At 39.4% G+C, this 17,625-nt stretch overlaps 3 protein-coding genes across 8 annotated transcripts; 2 read left to right on the top strand and 1 right to left on the bottom strand.

Moving 5' to 3' along the window:
• The first annotated feature begins 1,109 nt into the window (after positions 1 to 1,109).
• LOC147761373 (procathepsin L-like) lies at positions 1,110 to 7,055 on the top strand. Of its 6 annotated transcripts, XM_087015006.1 has the most exons (9): positions 1,110 to 1,269; positions 1,802 to 1,944; positions 2,849 to 2,954; positions 4,157 to 4,303; positions 4,655 to 4,778; positions 5,065 to 5,165; positions 5,546 to 5,706; positions 6,322 to 6,420; positions 6,757 to 7,055. In XM_087015006.1, exons 2-9 carry the CDS (start codon positions 1,802 to 1,804, stop codon positions 6,854 to 6,856), a joined length of 981 nt encoding a protein of 326 aa, XP_086871132.1. In that variant the 5' UTR covers positions 1,110 to 1,269; the 3' UTR covers positions 6,857 to 7,055. The 6 variants fall into 6 exon arrangements, with proteins under 6 accessions (XP_086871132.1, XP_086871136.1, XP_086871137.1 ...); XM_087015010.1 differs by lacking the exons at positions 1,110 to 1,269; positions 1,802 to 1,944; positions 2,849 to 2,954 and adding an exon at positions 3,408 to 3,486; XM_087015011.1 differs by lacking the exons at positions 1,110 to 1,269; positions 1,802 to 1,944; positions 2,849 to 2,954 and adding an exon at positions 3,564 to 3,638.
• A 4,179-nt stretch (positions 7,056 to 11,234) lies between these two features.
• Positions 11,235 to 14,690, top strand: LOC147761372 (cathepsin L-like peptidase). The gene is made up of 6 exons (XM_087016019.1): positions 11,235 to 11,380; positions 12,218 to 12,309; positions 12,599 to 12,699; positions 13,077 to 13,237; positions 14,037 to 14,135; positions 14,385 to 14,690. The coding sequence occupies exons 1-6, from the start codon at positions 11,238 to 11,240 to the stop codon at positions 14,482 to 14,484; spliced, it is 696 nt and encodes a 231-aa protein (XP_086872145.1). The 5' UTR covers positions 11,235 to 11,237; the 3' UTR covers positions 14,485 to 14,690.
• Positions 14,691 to 15,569: 879 nt separating this feature from the next.
• On the bottom strand, positions 15,570 to 17,424 carry LOC106175069 (uncharacterized). The gene is made up of 3 exons (XM_013556884.2): positions 17,270 to 17,424; positions 16,454 to 16,810; positions 15,570 to 16,191 (listed from the first exon to the last, which is right to left on the bottom strand). The coding sequence occupies exons 1-3, from the start codon at positions 17,322 to 17,324 to the stop codon at positions 16,109 to 16,111; spliced, it is 495 nt and encodes a 164-aa protein (XP_013412338.2). The 5' UTR covers positions 17,325 to 17,424; the 3' UTR covers positions 15,570 to 16,108.
• Positions 17,425 to 17,625: the final 201 nt, after the last annotated feature.

Below are 17,625 nucleotides of genomic sequence, written 5' to 3'. Positions count from 1 at the left end.
TGTGTGTGTGTGTGGGGGGGGGGGGGTATAAATTTTGATGGCAGACAATGACAAGGGATGAATAATTGCCGTTTTCTCTTTCTTAGCTTGAGACTGCTTTCTCTCTTTCTTTTCTTTCTTTTTTTCTATTTTGGCAGTATGGCGGGAGGGGAGTGGCGGGCTTCGTTAAAGATGAATTTTAAAACACATTTCGCATTCTTTTTCCAATATGACAGCTCCGATGGAGGCCTTTCTGCAGGGCTCGCCCACACACACACATAAAAAAAACGTTATTTATTTTCATAACATTTGTTTTATTATTATTGCCATAATTTGTAAATTACTTTGTAGTATTACTGTTTTGTTGAGTGTGCTAGAAAAATGTGACATTGTATTATAGGAACTCAGCAATTTATTTTTATATCTATTTATTAATCTTCAACACAATTATTGCCTATAAACACGGCGAGAATGTTTGACGTGACACCAGTGTTGCCCATAACCTATCGGACATGTAGGCCCTACATCTCTAGGCTCATACAAACACAGACAATTGTCGTTTACAGTCTTGATGGCGCAGTAACATACCGGTGCTATTGTACAGAAATACTGAAACATCCCATTTTAATAGCAATTTTTTTCTGATACGGCCGGAAATATCCAGAAATTCCCATGCTTGCCAAATTTAGTATCAACTAGGGCCTACAAGTTATCATGAAAATGATGTCGCTGGCAAAATGAATTTAAGCTAAAATGTGCACTTTATAAATTTTGTGAAGGGCACGTGAGAGACTGGCATGATTGCTCGTGTCGAACATTCATATGCACCTACCGTATGTCGTCATAGTTTAAAAAGAATTAACAATTAGAAAAAAAAGACTTTTAAAAAACCTGGGTGCATTACAAATAACAATTCTACTAATGACGGTAAACGTTTACGTATATTGAATACCGAAAAACAGGATCGATAAAAATGAAATTAGAAACTTGTTTTAAATCCCAAAACCCTAGATCAAAATAGAGTCTGCAGAATGGCCAAGTTTACCATTATCAGCTATGGACACGTCACTGTGGGCGTATCAACCATTCCAGTCAAGTCACGAAACGGCTCGGTGAAACGGACTGCATGTGACCATTGTTTCAGCTGCTGAAAAAGTTTCCAAACTTGGATCGGGTACCAAATGTTATGACATCAATGTATTCTTATCAGTTTGTGACCATGGGTATAAATACAGCGGGGAGAGCACATCGCGTCACTCTCCGCGTTTTTGCCAGACGATAGTTTGAAAGGTAAGAGAACTGGGGATACCCGTATGTGACCAAGACGTTACAAACTTGAATCGATGTGGCATTGAGTGTGAAAACATTGTCTATTGCATCAGTAATTCTTCAGTAATTTCTAATTTTTAAAAATAAATTTCAGCTTAGAAATTATTTTAATTTACAGTGGTCGCTCGTCAATTCAAATGTCATTTTAACTATTGCTTGTGCGTAATTTATTTGTGTCAGATATGTTTATAGTAATCATCCTTGTTTTCATTTTCTATTTACTATATATCATTAAATCATGAAAAGGTTGTCGCTACATGTAATATAGATAAGCATATAGAACGTTGAACGTTGTTGCTTATTTATTTCATCAATTTATTTAACTATTTATTCTATCATTTATACATTAATTTTGCTGTTTTTAATTAGGCTGTCACGTTTTTAGTGGACTCGATCGTGTATCGATGTGTTATCCAAAATGGGGGGTTCGTTGATTTTTGTTTTCAAACTGAAAACCTTTAATAATGACACTTAAAAACGGCATGTCTTCCAGATGCGTCTGTTGGTACTATTTGCCTGTGTGGGCGTGGCCCTCTCTCAGCTCTATACCTTTGACAAGACCCTGGACTCTGAGTGGGAGACATGGAAGAACTTCCACGGGAAATCATACAGGTCATATGACGAGGAATTGTACAGGTAGGTAACTTGTATTTCCTTCAATGTACACCGCAAAACACTTGTATGAAGGAAAATCAATTTTCGGTCTGAAAAACTTTTAACGTAAATCCAAAAACTAGGGAATCAGTTCAAAAACTAGGTTCCGTTTTAAAGGCAGTGAGGTCGGATGGTCTAACATGATGGAACAAAACGCAAATAAAAATTGGTAGATTAAAGAAGAACTTATTTAGATGTTGCTCAGTATTTCAATAAACTGCTGATCAAGTACGTGATCAACGAATTCAACATTGTTATCAACTCAAAAATTTTCGAAGCTAATCTATTTCCTATACATAGATTTCTGTGTTGTTATCAGTGATTGTAATCAAGTGATGTTAGCCGGCGATTCAGAATGATACCGTTTCTGAACACATTGTTACACTGATATCTGCATTGTCACTATTGTATCAGAGGTTCTGATATGTAGGATAACAACAGGTGCTTTCGCGAACACAGGAATCATGCGATAATTATCGAACACTGATGTCACTGCTTGTCAAATTTTATCACTACATTCATGATTGAGATAGTGTCGATATAGTATCGGTGCAAGTGTCCTTTGAACATAAACTAAAGACTCAACATTTTGTAGAGCTGATTGTCTGAGACAGTTACATAAACAGAATTAACCTTTCATAGAGGGGAATGACTTTATCCTATGGATACATTAGAGGTTATTAATGATCATACTATGCCGATCAAGTCTAGGTGCACTCTATATCTTTACAAGTTAAAAAAAGCCTTCTTCTATACGTCTGTTTATTATGAAGTTAAGAGACAAGCAATACTGAGCAGCCAAGTTTCAAGCAGCCCCCACGTTTTCTCTGATTATTTTCATATTTCAAGATGTCTGGTTTATCTGGTTGCTTTTTATCATTTCCAGACGAGCAATCTGGGAGGACAGACTAGAGTGGATTGCCAAACACAACCGAGAGTACGACATGGGTCTTCACACTTACAGTGTGGGCTCCAACCAGTTCAACGACATGGTAAGTTAAACACAACCGAGAGTACGACATGGGTCTTCACACTTACAGTGTGGGCTCCAACCAGTTCAACGACATGGTAAGTTAAACACAACCGAGAGTACGACATGGGTCTTCACACTTACAGTGTGGGCTCCAACCAGTTCAACGACATGGTAAGTTAAACACAATCGAGAGTACGACATGGGTCTTCACACTTACAGTGTGGGCTCCAACCAGTTCAATGACATGGTAAGCCAAACACAACTGAGAGTACGACATGGGTCTTCACACTTACAGTGTGGGCTCCAACCAGTTCAACGACATGGTAAGTTAAACACAACCGAGAGTACGACATGGGTCTTCACACTTACAGTGTGGGCTCCAACCAGTTCAATGACATGGTAAGCCAAACACAACTGAGAGTACGACATGGGTCTTCACACTTACACTGTGGGCTCCAACCAGTTCAATGACATGGTAAGCCAAACACAACCGAGAGTACGACATGGGTCTTCACACTTACAGTGTGGGCTCCAACCAGTTCAACGACATGGTAAGTTAAACACAACCGAGAGTATGACATGGGTCTTCACACTTACAGTGTGGGCTCCAACCAGTTCAACGACATGGTAAGTTAAACACAACCGAGAGTACGACATGGGTCTTCACACTTACAGTGTGGGCTCCAACCAGTTCAACGACATGGTAAGTTAAACACAACCGAGAGTATGACATGGGTCTTCACACTTACAGTGTGGGCTCCAACCAGTTCAACGACATGGTTAAGTTAAACACAACCGAGAGTATGACATGGGGCTTCACACTTACAGTGTGGGCTCCAACCAGTTCAACGACATGGTAAGTTAAACACAACCGAGAGTACGACATGGGTCTTCACACTTACAGTGTGGGCTCCAACCAGTTCAACGATATGGTACCATGTTTGAGATTTATACTAGTAGAAGTCTTAATACATTGAGCTATGTGACGTACATCTTACAAATCTTTATATTCATAACTACACAGACACACAGAAGCGCGAACACTCAAACACATTTTCGAAGCTCAATATTTATCTGTACGTGTTACTACCTATTTCCATCGTTTTACTATTTCTGAAGAAAACATTTTTTAAGATATACATGCATATATAAAAAGTACACTGGGAAATCAGACACAAACCGTTCACGTAGAATACCAATATTGTTTTATATTTTTGTCAGACCTTAGAGGAATTCTCACGTACAATGTTGGGGTACGTCATGCCCCTGAACCAGACCGGAACCCTGTACATGCCCCCGTCTGACCAGAAACTGGCCGCCAGCGTGGACTGGAGATCCAAGGGCTACGTCACTGGAGTGAAAAACCAGGTAATTGGAACATGTTTATGTTAATTAGCTTACGGATTTACTTCAGTAGTATTGCCATCTTGCAGCACATGCTGAGCAACTCTGGGACACGGATCAGACAGATCTAGAGCACCCGTGGCAAACACTGAAACTGCGACAATGTCCAAATATCTGTAACCTTTTTTTTTTTGATAACTTTCCCTTAAACGGGCGCCCCCGTCAGGTGACGTCTCAGTCACGTGGCCCATCTGCTACATCCTTCATACAAAAACGTAGTGGTAGTGCATCTGTCCAGTGTTTCGTGGTACTTACGTCACATCATTGTTATTCCCTGTGATAACATGGTGCCGATATTCTTGCTGTATGTTGTAGGGAGGCTGCGGCTCCTGCTGGGCCTTCTCCACCACCGGCTCTGTTGAAGGTCAACACAAGAGAGCCACCGGCAAGCTGGTCTCACTCTCCGAACAGCAACTGGTCGATTGCTCAAGAAGATACGGTAATGTAGAGACTCTCTCTCTCAGTCAACTTTGTTTTTAACACACCCCCACAGGCATCAGGCAGCTTACAAGTATGAGAAACAAAACAATGCTAAGCCCCGTATTAATCCTCAGTTCATTGACATTGACATTGCATATTGTGATATTGTGTTGTTTCTGAGGAACGACAAAGTTGGATTTGAGCAAATTGTGAAAAAGCACATTGATCGTACAGCTAGTATTACCAACTAGGCCTATTCAAAATGTTTAAATTAAATTAATTTATTAATTGATTAATTTGTAAAGGTAACAATGGCTGCGGGGGAGGACTCATGGACAACGCTTTCAGATACATCGCAGCTAACGGAGGAATTGACACTGAGAGCTCCTACCCATACACAGGAAGGGTATGTATGACAGGACACAATTCAAGGCATAGTCGGCAAATTGGTAATATATTGTTAATCTTTTAATAACCAATGTGAATTCAATGTACTAAACCATACCTGTTACTAATACAAACGTGTTTTTTTCAGTATGTTAAACAAATTTTGTCAGTCGTCAATACTCGTCTGTTTATCGACTTGGGCCTCAACTTGATACTTCCATGAGACTCGAACTTCTTTTTTCTTTGCAACAATGGCAATGACATGTAATTGTTTCAACTATAGTAATCTGTTATAGTATTAAGTGCCTGTAACTAAACCGAACATTTGAGTCAACAGAGAAATGGTTGCCATTGGCCATATAATCATGTAGTTCAAATATCTGTCCCCCCTTTCAACAGGACGGCACATGCCACTTCAGCAAGAGCAGCATCGGCGCCACAGTGAAAGGACACACCGATATCCGCCGTGGTAGCGAGTCTGGTCTGGCCTCCGCCCTGAGCAGTGTCGGACCCGTCTCCGTCGCCATTGATGCCAACCACCCATCCTTCATGCACTACAGGTAGGTCTTAGGCCGCATTCTGAACAGTGGACTAACTACTCTGATGGTCATATATGGCCGAGCCACTTGAATACTTTCCCACGGGGAATCAATTAGCATATTAGACGGCTAGCTTTTTAGTGGGTCGCCATATTTGACCCGCGGACTTGTAAGTCCATTGTTCTGAATGTGGTCTAAAACTGTATACAGACTGTATAGCATTCTGTTGGTATATACTTAGTGAGGCACTCGTTTATATGATATACATGCAGTATGGCATTTTAAATGTTCACCAACAGTTGCTTCTGTAGCACAGAACGTTATGGCTTGGGAAATTAACAATTTAACTATAAAATGATGCCCCTCGTGGGTACAATGTTCAACCAAGAGCGTGGCACCAAAGAGTTTATTTCTAGTCGTATTGTAATGAGATGATCGGTCAAAATTGTTAAGCATCCAAAGCAATTCGTATTTTGTTGTCTCAGAATTGTTAAAATACCCTGGATCACTGTAATGTCTGGATGTTTTCATGCGACATTTTGCTAATTTACTTTGAATATAAAATGTAAATTTGCTATTATATCCCATTAATTTCTGTAAAGAAAACGTGTCTATGGTTTACTTATTTGTCACTAGGAGCGGTGTCTTTTACGAACCAGCCTGCAGCAGCACAAGATTGGACCACGGTGTATTGGCTGTGGGATACGGATCCAACTATTACATAGTGAAGAACAGGTAAGCCTACAGTTATATTCGGAGATATTGAGTTAGACTCCATTATTTAACAGGGTCGGTAATAGGTAGGCCTCTATTAAGTCACGAAACTTGTAAGCCCACAATGCACAGAAACACTATAATAATAATAAACATACCACCGCCTACATTGTAAATGGCAGGTACAGTACTTAACCCTGTTAAATCTACATTCATCCTTAACATGTTATTATTAGGAATTGTTTATGAATAAGTTATAATTGGGAATTGTTTATGAAAAAAAGCTAAAAAAAAAAAAAGAAAAAGAAAAAAGCTAGGCATGTAAATTTACCGTCTTAAATATTTGCCTTCTTTCAGCTGGGGAACCACCTGGGGTAATGCAGGATACATCCAGATGTCCCGTAACCGTGGCAACAACTGCGGTATTGCCAGCAGCGCCAGCTATCCAACAGTTTGAGCAGCACGTGCAAGAAATAGGTCAAATGAAAAGGACAACGCCTTATGGACATATGAGTTGGATACAAACCGCAATACAACACCACGATAAGAATATAAATATTTGAACCAAGGCTGTGAAATTCAGACTTGAGCTTTTCATTAGGAAATATGTAATTACTCTTTTTCGTAAATGCCAATAAAAATTGAATAGTCGCAAACCATATAATCTTCAGTGGTTTGTTTGAAATTGTTCTCTCTTCTTTGAAATAATCATATGCTTAATGTGACATACGAGAAGATTGCTAGGATGTTTACAGAACCCTATTAAAGTTCCGATCTACATGTTCAGAACTCATAAACGGTTACAAAAAATCGTTAGACTTGTAGGGCCTACAGGTCGCATAATTTGCCTATTAGAAAGTCACGAATTTGAGTTTTTTTTCGGGGAGGGGGGGATGGAGGTGGAAGTCAACAGACATTTTTAGTAACTACAACAGGATCAGATTAATCTTTAAAACACTGACACATGACCTGTGGCTCAATGGATATACGATCGCGTAGTTTTACCCTTAGACGCCTCAAGTTTTTAAAGCAAAAGTATATGATGCTGTGCAGCGCATTCGTTTTCAATTGTTTTTACTTTGATGTGAAAACGCGTTAGCACTCTTGCTTGAAATAAAAGTCCCCAGTATATATATTTTCCATTTGTAAACTTCATTACAATATGCACGCTCGGCTGTCACCTTGATTGGATAGTAAACGGTTGTCGTAAAATCGCTAAATGATATTAAAACCCGGTGCATAAACTTGAAAACCACCTAGGACAACCTTAGACTGCCACATTAATCCAATACAACGCAAAAATAAACTATAACAAGTGGTTAAAGCCTTCAAACCGAATGTCGTAAAGTCCCCATATACCTCCATAGAGACAATAAAATAGAAGGAGCTTCTGAAACAAGAAAAATCCAGTTCCAACATAATAATCGAAATAAAATACTGCCGGGCATCGGAGCGGCCTAAAACTTGGTCCTCTCTACAATCCAATTCAGGAAATGACGTAACCGCAGAGGTCGCATTGTCCAATGGCATGGCTTCTTTTTCGTTATGGTAGGTTAGAGAGGACCAATTCAAACATCAGAGGTGGAATTTGGATATACGGTTTGATTGTGCGTATGCCATGCACGGAATTTACAAACGAGCGACGGGATGATGTAGCCTGCAGTATTAGCGGTAAGCGTGCCAAGTTTTAGGCCGCTCCGATGCCCGGCAGTATTTTATTTCGATTATTATGTTGGAACTGGATTTTTCTTGTTTCAGAAGCTTCTTCTATTTTATTGTCTCTATGGAGGTATATGGGGACTTTACGGCATTCGGTTTGAAGGCTTTAACCACTTGTTATAGTTTATTTTTGCGTTGTATTGGATTAATGTGGCAGTCTAAGGTTGTCCTAGGTGGTTTTCAAGTTTATGCACCGGGTTTTAATATCATTTAGCGATTTTACGACAACCGTTTACTATCCAATCAAGGTGACAGCCGAGCGTGACAATATGCATGAGAGTCCCTGCATTGAACAACAGGCTATAATGGACACCGTGCCATACGTTCAAATGCGCTTCCACGTGAGATCAATGATCTTTTATGAGAAATTAAACAGAAAACATTAAACAGTTTTAGTTTCCTACAGCATGGTCCTTCATACAGACCAAAACTTATATACTTCACATTTTAATGTTCATGTTAAATGGTAGGGAGCATTCATGCAGCTTGTACTTTTTTTTTTTTTTTTGGGGGGGGGGGGGGTGGCGGGGGTGGCGGGGGGATAAAATTGGGTTCATGCAAAGAAACTGCCGTTATCGGTCAACAGGGTCGTGGACGCATATCGTAATTTTATTTATTTAAGAAAAATTAAGCGAATGACTAAAATTTGGGAAGCGGATGGCATATTTCGACAACACAAACTAATGACGAAACCAAACACGTTTTAAATAATCGATATAACATTTATTGAATACATTTGAAATGAAACACCGACGTTTAAAACGATGCACTCGTTGGATAGTCAGGCAGGAGTCTCGTTCGTTATTCAATCAATTATGGCCTCGTTTAAGTGTCCCAAACCTTCATGGGAATTTTAAAGATATGCGGCTTGTATTTAACTGTTTTCTAATGTAGGATACAAAAACTGCTTAATAGCTACAGGGAGTATCTTGATAGCCGAAGATCATCCGCGATATCTATCCGTTTGGCGTTAGTTTTGTATTCCCACACAAGATTTCGTTTTAACAAATAAAGCTGCCTCTCACATTTGAGTAGCCAGGTGTGTTACCTAATTATCACACAACTCTCGAAACAATTGATGCATGCAATTGCATGTTCTGTGGTCAGTAATGTGAGGGGTGGTCTTTTCGGCAATTTCTGCCCTTGTATAAAAACGCATGGGTTTGGCCAATCTTTGCAGTGTGTTCAGAGAAACAACAAAGGGATCGCTCTGAAACTTGACAGGTATTTTAGTGAAGATATGGTTCGACAGCTAAGTAACACAGCTTACTGTGGGATTCTTGCTCTCAGAGATAATGGCCAGAAACGGACAGGTAATTCAACATTTATCAGGAACCGTTTGTAAAGTCCTCCAAAGAAATGCTGCAACAGGGGCAACTACTCCAATACCTTGACCAGAGTGTCCGCGTAACACACCAAGAAGACTCAATCGCCTTCTCCTTAGAGGTCGCCGTGCTGCTCAGAAAAGAGAGGCAGAATGTCATTCAAACGCACGTTTCAAGGTCCCTAGTGAACAAGAGGTTACTGCAAGCCGGTTATTTTGCACGAAGGCCAGTAGGGAAACCACTGTTAACAACAGGTCATATACAGCGACGTCTGCAATGGGCTGCGGACCACGTGAGTTTGCAGCCAAAACACTGGAATCACGTCGTTTTCAGTGATGAGGCCAGATATGGATTCTTCAGCGTTGACGGTCGAATCCCTGTCCACCGACGTGTACGATGGGCATAAAACAATGATTGTGCACTGCCTAGGGTGCAAGCAGGGAATGGTAACGTCTCTGTTTGGGGAGCATTTCATGTCGGTGCCCATAGCCAGTTGGTTTTTCTAGGAGGCAACCTTATCCAGGATTCCTACAGAGACCTTCTAAAGCAAACGATGCTTTGATTGGTAAGAGTCATCTTCAGGAACAACTTTGTGTACCAAGACGACTGCGCAACCCCACTTCGAGGCCGCAGAATCACTATTTTTCTTCAAAACCAATGGGTTCAGCAACTTTCCTGGCCTTCAAACTCTCCAGATATGAACCCAATTGAAAACCTTTGGGCAAAAGTAACTCACAGAATTAATAGCTATGGTCATCGGCCGGTAAATAGTGATGAACTGCGACAGGCAAATATTACTGAGTGGAATGATGTCCCCCATCCAAACTCTAAAAAACGTGTCACAGGGTGTGCCATGTAGGATGAGGGCGCTGCAAGCGTCTGCTGGAGGTCATACCCACAATTACTGACTTTTCATAATTTACTGTAGTGAGTTTTTGACTGTGTAACATATCACTGTCCGAATGGCTATCATTTTCTTTAAAATCTTAGCTCAAAGTTAATACTGACATCAAACTGTTGATATGGTTTTATGGGGGTGTTCCTTTCTTTTGAATGGCATCTTATGTCAGATTTGATATCATTGACTGAAACAGAAGACTGGATGTTTTTATTATTCAGTGACATACTTTTTTAATGACTCAAGCCAAACAAAATTAAATCAGCATTAAAAAAAAAGCAATGATAAAAATATTCTATATTAAGTAGCAACCCTGTACTGTTATCAGTTAGTGACCATGGGTATAAATACAGCAGGGAGAGCACATCGCGTCACTCTCAGCGTTTTTGCCAGACTACAGTTTGAAAGGTAAGAGAACTGTGTATACCCGTATGTGACCAAGACGCTACAAACTTGAATCGATGTGGCATTGAGTGTAAAAGCATTGTCTATTGCATCAGTAATTCTTCAGGAATTTCTATTTTCAAAAATAATTTTCAGCTTAGAATTTTTTTAATTTACAGTGGTCGCTCGTCAATAAAACATCATTTTAACTAATGCTTGTTAGTAATTTATTTGTGTCAGAATGTTTATAATAATCATTCTCATTTTCATTTCTTATTTAGAATATCATTAAGTCATGACAAGGTTGTTGCTACATAGATAAGTTATTACTTATTCATTACATCATTATATTTATCGATTTATTCTATTATTTATACATTGATTTTGTTGTTTTTGATTTGACTATTTGGTTCACTCCTGTGTTGATGTAAATCCAAAGTGAGGACTTCGTTGCTTGTTGCTTTCAAACTGAAGACCATAAATAATGACAGTTAAAAACGCATGTTTTCCAGATGCGTCTGTTGGTACTATTTGCCTGTGTGGGCGTGGCCCTCTCTCAGCTCTATACCTTTGACAAGACCCTGGACTCTGAGTGGGAGACATGGAAGAACTTCCATGGGAAATCATACGGGTCATATGACGAGGAATCTTACAGGTAGGTAACTTGTATTTTCTTCGATACACATCGCAAAACACTTGTTATCATTGATTTGTAAATTTAAAAAAAAAAAAAAATGCAAAAACAGGCGGACATCTTGGATTTTGTCCGTTTACATGGTTACGTACGGAATTGCCCTTTCCACATAATGGCTAACTTTGACCAGCAGACCCTGAGCTTTCAAATGATATATAATTCAGGTCTGTGTATAAAGGGGACACTAAATCTGAAAATTCTGGCCTTCTGCCGCTCATCTATTAGTTTGTAGTCTTTTTAGACTGAAAAATCTTTATCGTACATCCAAAAACTAAGGAATTGGTTAAAAAACAAGGTTCCTTTTTAAACTTAGTAAGGTCGGATGGTCGGATGGAACAAAACGCAAATAAAAATTAGTTGATTAAGAAAGAACTTATTCAGATTATACCCAACTGTTGCTCAGTATTTCAATAAACTGCTAATCAAGTACGTGATCAACGAATTTAACATTATTATCAACTGGGAAATTATCGAAGCTCATCTATTTCCTATACATAGATTTGTGTGTTGTTTTCAGTGATTGTTATCAAGTGAAGTTAGCGGACGAGTGAGGATGATACCGTTTCTGGACACATCGTTTTACTGATATTTGCATTGTTACTGTATATGTAGGATAACAACAGGTGCTTCCGCGAACACGGGAATCATGCGATAATTATGAAATTTTGATGTCCCTGCTTGTCAAATTTTATCACTATATCCATTATTGAGGTTACGTCGATAAAGTATCGGTGCAAGTGTCCTTTAGCCATAAACTGTTCACTGAAAATTCTGCAGAGCTTAGTGTCTGAGACATTAACACGGCTCTGTGGAAGGTCAACACAAGAGAGCCACCGGCAAGCTGGTCTCACTCTCCGAACAACAGCTGGTTGATTGCTCACAGAGATACGGTAATGTAGAGAATCTCTCTCTCTCTGTTAGTTAGATTTGTTTTTAACACACGCCCATAGGCAGTAGACAACTTACAAGGAAAGAAACAAAACAATCCTAGCCTCCGTATTAATCCGTATATACTGCTCATTGACGCTGATATTGCATATATCGCAATATGGTGTTGCTTCTGAGGAACGACAAAGTTGAATTAAAAAAAAAATTGGGAACAATCAATATTACTCGTACCTCTAGTATCACTAACTATTCAAAATTGTTAATTTTTATTTATTTATTTATTTTGTTAAGGCAACCATGGCTGCGAGGGAGGCATCATGGACAACGCCTTCAGATACATCGCAGCTAACGGAGGAATTGACACTGAGAGCTCCTACCCATACCAGAACAAGGTATGTATAACGGGACATATTTTTATATATTTAATTGCTTATCTTTTAATGACCAACGTCAAATTCACCTTACTGAACCTTGACTGTAGCTATTACAAAAGCGGTTTTCAGAGGGCTTAACGAATTTTTTAAGGTGTCATAATTTGCCTCGTTTTCGTCTTGGGCCTCAACTTGATACTTCCATGAGACTCGAACTTCTTTTTTCTTTGCAACAAAGGCAATGATATATGTAATTGCTTCAACTATAGTAATTTTCTATATAACTGCCTGTAACTAAACTGAACATTTGAGTCAATAGAAAAATAATTGCCATTGGCCATGTAGTCATGAAAGTTCAAATATCTGTTCTCTCTCTGCTCCCCCCTCCCTTCCAACAGGACGGCACATGCCACTTCAGCAAGAACAGCATCGGCGCCACAGTAAAAGGACACACCGATATCCGCCGTGGTAGCGAGTCTGGTCTGGCCTCCGCTCTGAGCAGTGTCGGACCCGTCTCCGTCGCCATTGATGCCAACCACCAATCCTTTATACACTACAGGTAGGTATTAGGCCGCATTCAGAACAGTGGACTAACTAGTCTGACAGTCCAGTATGGTCGATCCACTTGAATACTTTCCCAGGGGGAATCTATGCAGTGTCTTTTAGCAGATTAGACGGCAGGCTTCTTAGTGGGTCGCCATGTTTGACCCGGGGACTAGTTAGTATATTGTTCTGAACGCGGCCTAAAACCAGGCCCGTAGCCAGGGGGGTTCGAAAGAACCGCCCCTTTTGCTGGGAAAAGGTCCACTCTAGGTAAAATTTGATCTAGTTACATGAAGTTTTTATGGGAAAAGGTCCACTTTTTCAGAAAAAGAACCCCCCTTTCGAAATTGCTCGCTACGGGCCTGCTAAAACGAAATACAGTGTGTATAGACTTCTGTTGGTATATGCTTGTCGAGCCACTCGTCTATATGATATGTACATCAAGTATGGCATTTTAAATGTTCACCCACAGTTGCTACAGTAGCACCGAACGTTATGGCTGGGGAGTAAAACAATAAAACTATAAAATGATGCCCTTGGTGGGAACAATGTTCAACCAAGAGCGTGGCACCAAAAAGTTTATTTTTAGTCGTGTTGTACTGAGATGATCGGTCAAAATTACTTAGCATTGTCTCAGAATTGTTAAGATACCCTGAATCACCATAGAGTCTGGTTGTTTTCATGCTATATTTTGCTGATTTGCTTGTTTCTAAATGCATTTGTTTTAAATATTAAACGTAAATTTGCTATTATATCGCATAACTTTATATCTGTAAAGAAAGCATGTCCATATGGTTTTACTTATTTGTCACTAGGAGCGGTATCTTCTACGAACCAGCCTGCAGCAGTACAAGACTAGACCACGGTGTGTTGGCTGTGGGATACGGATCCAATTATTACATTGTGAAGAACAGGTACAGTTATATTCGGAAATATTGAGCTAGACTCCATAATTTAACAGGGTCGGTAATACAGTGTAGGTATAAGTCACGAAACTTGTAAGCCCACAACGCACAGAAACACTATAATGATAAACATCCCACCGACTACGTTGTAAATAGCATTATTAATATAAATCCATTCGTAACATGTTATTATTGGTAAATGTTTCTAAAAAAGCTAGGCATGTAAATTTACCGTTTTTGATATTTGTCTTCTTTCAGTTGGGGAACCAGCTGGGGTAATGCAGGCTATGTCCAGATGTCCCGTAACCGTGGCAACAATTGTGGCATAGCTACCGCCGCCAGCTATCCAACAGTTTGAGCAGCACGTGCAAGAAATAGGTCAAATGAAAAGGACAACGTCTTATGGACATATGAGTTGGACACAAACCGCAATACAATACCACGATAAGAATATAAATATTTGAATCAAGACTTTGAAATTCAAACTTGAACTGTTCATTAGGTAGTGTGTAATTAATGTTTTTCGTAAATGCAAATAAAAAAGAAGAGTCGCAAACCATATAATCTTCAGTGATTTGTTTTAATTTTTCTCTCTTCTTTGAATTACAAAATCCGATATGATTGGCAAGCTAGATGCCAACAGAATAAGTCTACAGAACTTATAAATGGTTGCAAAAATCAATATACCAATACAGGTCACATAATCAACCTATTAGAAAGTCGCAAATATAAATACGGATTTTTTTTTGGAGGGGGGGGGGAGTCAACAGACATTTTACAATAACTACAACAGCATCACATTAATGTTTTAAAATACTGACTCGTGATCTGTGGCTAAATCGGTATGCGAGCGCGAAGTATTACCCTTACACGCCTCAAGTTAAAGCAAAAATAAATCCTCTGGAGTGCGTTCATTTTCAAATTGTTTTTACCTTGACGTGAAAACGCGCTAGCACTCTTGCTTGAAATAAAACTCCCCAGTTCCTTCTTTCCATTAGTAAACTTGATAGCAATATACATGAGAGTCCCTGCAGAGAACACCGGTCTGTAATGGACATCGTGTCATACGTTTAAATGCGTTTACACGTGGGATCAATAATCTTTTATGAGAAATTAAACAGAAAACATTAATTAGGCGTGTTTTAGGTTACTACAACATGGTCCTTCATACAGACCAAAACTTACATACACTGTACTTCACATTTTAATGTTCATGTAGAATGATAGGGAGCATATTTTCAGCTTACTATGGTTATAATATTTTGTGGATAAAATTGGAGAAAATTGAATTCACGCAAAGAAACGGCCCTTATCGGCCAAAAGGGTCGTGAACGCAAATTGTAATTGAATAAATTTTCAAAATTTAACGAATGACTTAAAGTTAAGAATCGGATGGCATAGCTCAACAACACAAATAAATGACGAAACCAAACACGTTTTAAATAATATATATAACATTTATTGAATACATTTGACACCGACGTTTAAAATGATGCACATGTTGGAAAGTCAGGCAGGAATCTCTCTCGTTATTCAATCAGTTATGGCCTCATTTAAGTGTCATAAACCTACGTGGGAATTTTAAAGATATACGGCTTGTATTAAACTGTTTTCTAATGTAGGATACAAGAACTATTAAATAGCTACAGGTCGTATCTTGATAGCCCACACGAGATTTCGTTTTAACAAATAAAGCTGCCTCTCACATTTGAGTTTCCTGGATGAACTTTCACTTGGGATTTTTTTCACAGTCCTACAAAACATTATGAATACCCCACCCCCCTTTTATCTCAAACATAAAAAGTAGCATTAAGTGTCAAACCAGTTAATAACGAATACGGTAACTTCCACATCGACATGTGTATAAAGATGCACTGTGGACGAGGATTTTCCATGATACCATACCAAACGTAGGAACGATACTTTCAAGAAGTCATAAATATCAAAACCTCGAGAAGAGCATCATTTCGTGTGGAAGAAACCTAGTCAGCTTGCTGGCCGTTGTTGCCCATGCCGGCCATGTTCATCATCATCCAAATCATCATCTGCATCATTTGTTTCATACCTGGAAGGGAAAGGAATGCACTGGGAATTTTTTTGAATATCTTATTATTTAACTATGTTGACGTGATACGCATCAATTGATCAAGTTCACAGTTTTTGCATGAATTTTGTCAGAAAGCAAAATTATTCTGATAAAAATAATGACTGAAGCGGTTTTTTTTATGCTCGAGATAAGGTTTTAACACAATCTGTCAGTTAGATCTTTGGAACATTCCTTAAACCTTAAGCTACGAATTGACGTGAAGTGCGAATTAAATACCTACCGTTCATACCGTTGTTTCCGCCACCAGCATGGTGTTGCTTATCATTATTGTCTCCGCCCCCATTTTGGCCACCATTGTTCCCGTTGCCTTGGCCATTATTGTTGCCGGCACCATACTGGCCACCGTAGCCACCGCTGCCACCATTTTGGCCACCATTATTCCCGTTGCCTTGGCCATTATTGTTACCGGCACCATACTGGCCACCGTAGCCACCGCTGCCACCATTTTGGCCACCATTGTTACCGTTGCCTTGTCCATTCTGGCCGTTGCCACCGTTGCCGCCATAGCCGCCATAGCTCGCTTTCTGTGTCGTGGTCGGAGCTTCTGTCGTTGTTGGTGCATAATAGTACACTCTTCCTAAAAACGATGGAATATTTGGAATGTTTTCAGATAGAATGTTACCATCTTTTTACTGTGACTAATGTCACAAAGCCGTTTGAATAACTGGCTGTAGAAATGAAAAATGAAACACGTTTTAGTTCCAAAAAGTAGACGAAAGTCCTTGAGTAATTAGGTAATGCACAAAAAGAGTTTGGAGTTGAAGACCCTGTATAACAGCTAGATGTGAGCACAGCGAGGGGCGCCATTCACATTTACGCCCCAGTCTATGGTCTCCGTAGTTGCATGGCAAATTTAGCCCAGCATAATTGAAGAGTGATTTCTTGTCTTATGCTTGTCCATTTTCTGTGTGCATTTGACATAATTTCATTTTTGGTATTTCAAAGCATCGCTTAGACTCTCTTTAATTCAAAAGCTCCTCCTACAAAGTTTTTTTCACTTCCTATAACGTACTAGTACAAGTATGTGAAAACTTACCGTGGGTTATCCCAACAATGAAGCTGATTAAGACCAGTCCAAGTACGAACTTCATGATTCTGCACCCTGTAGAGCTCTCTGCGAGGAGACCAATATATGTCCTGAGACAATGGAAGCTCAATGTAGGCTGTGGCTATGACCCTCTCACGTTCGCGTTTTTGTATCTTTGGCCATATAGTCATTGATATGCATTAAGCACACTTGTAAACGCGTCCGTTTTACGACTTTCGAGCACTACATTAGAAGTTGTTGTCTGTGCTAAAACATTACAACTTCAGTTAACGAGGTTATGTATAAAATAAAAATTTAATAGCCTTCAGAGGGCTCTTTGATATGCTTATGGAAGAATGATAGAG

The sequence above is a fragment of the Lingula anatina genome, chromosome 6, assembly GCF_051362555.1.
Source record: "Lingula anatina isolate TDL-2025a chromosome 6, LinAna3.0, whole genome shotgun sequence".
Taxonomy (NCBI): Eukaryota; Metazoa; Brachiopoda; class Lingulata; order Lingulida; family Lingulidae; genus Lingula; species Lingula anatina.
This window is presented reverse-complemented; position numbering and strand designations above follow the sequence as displayed.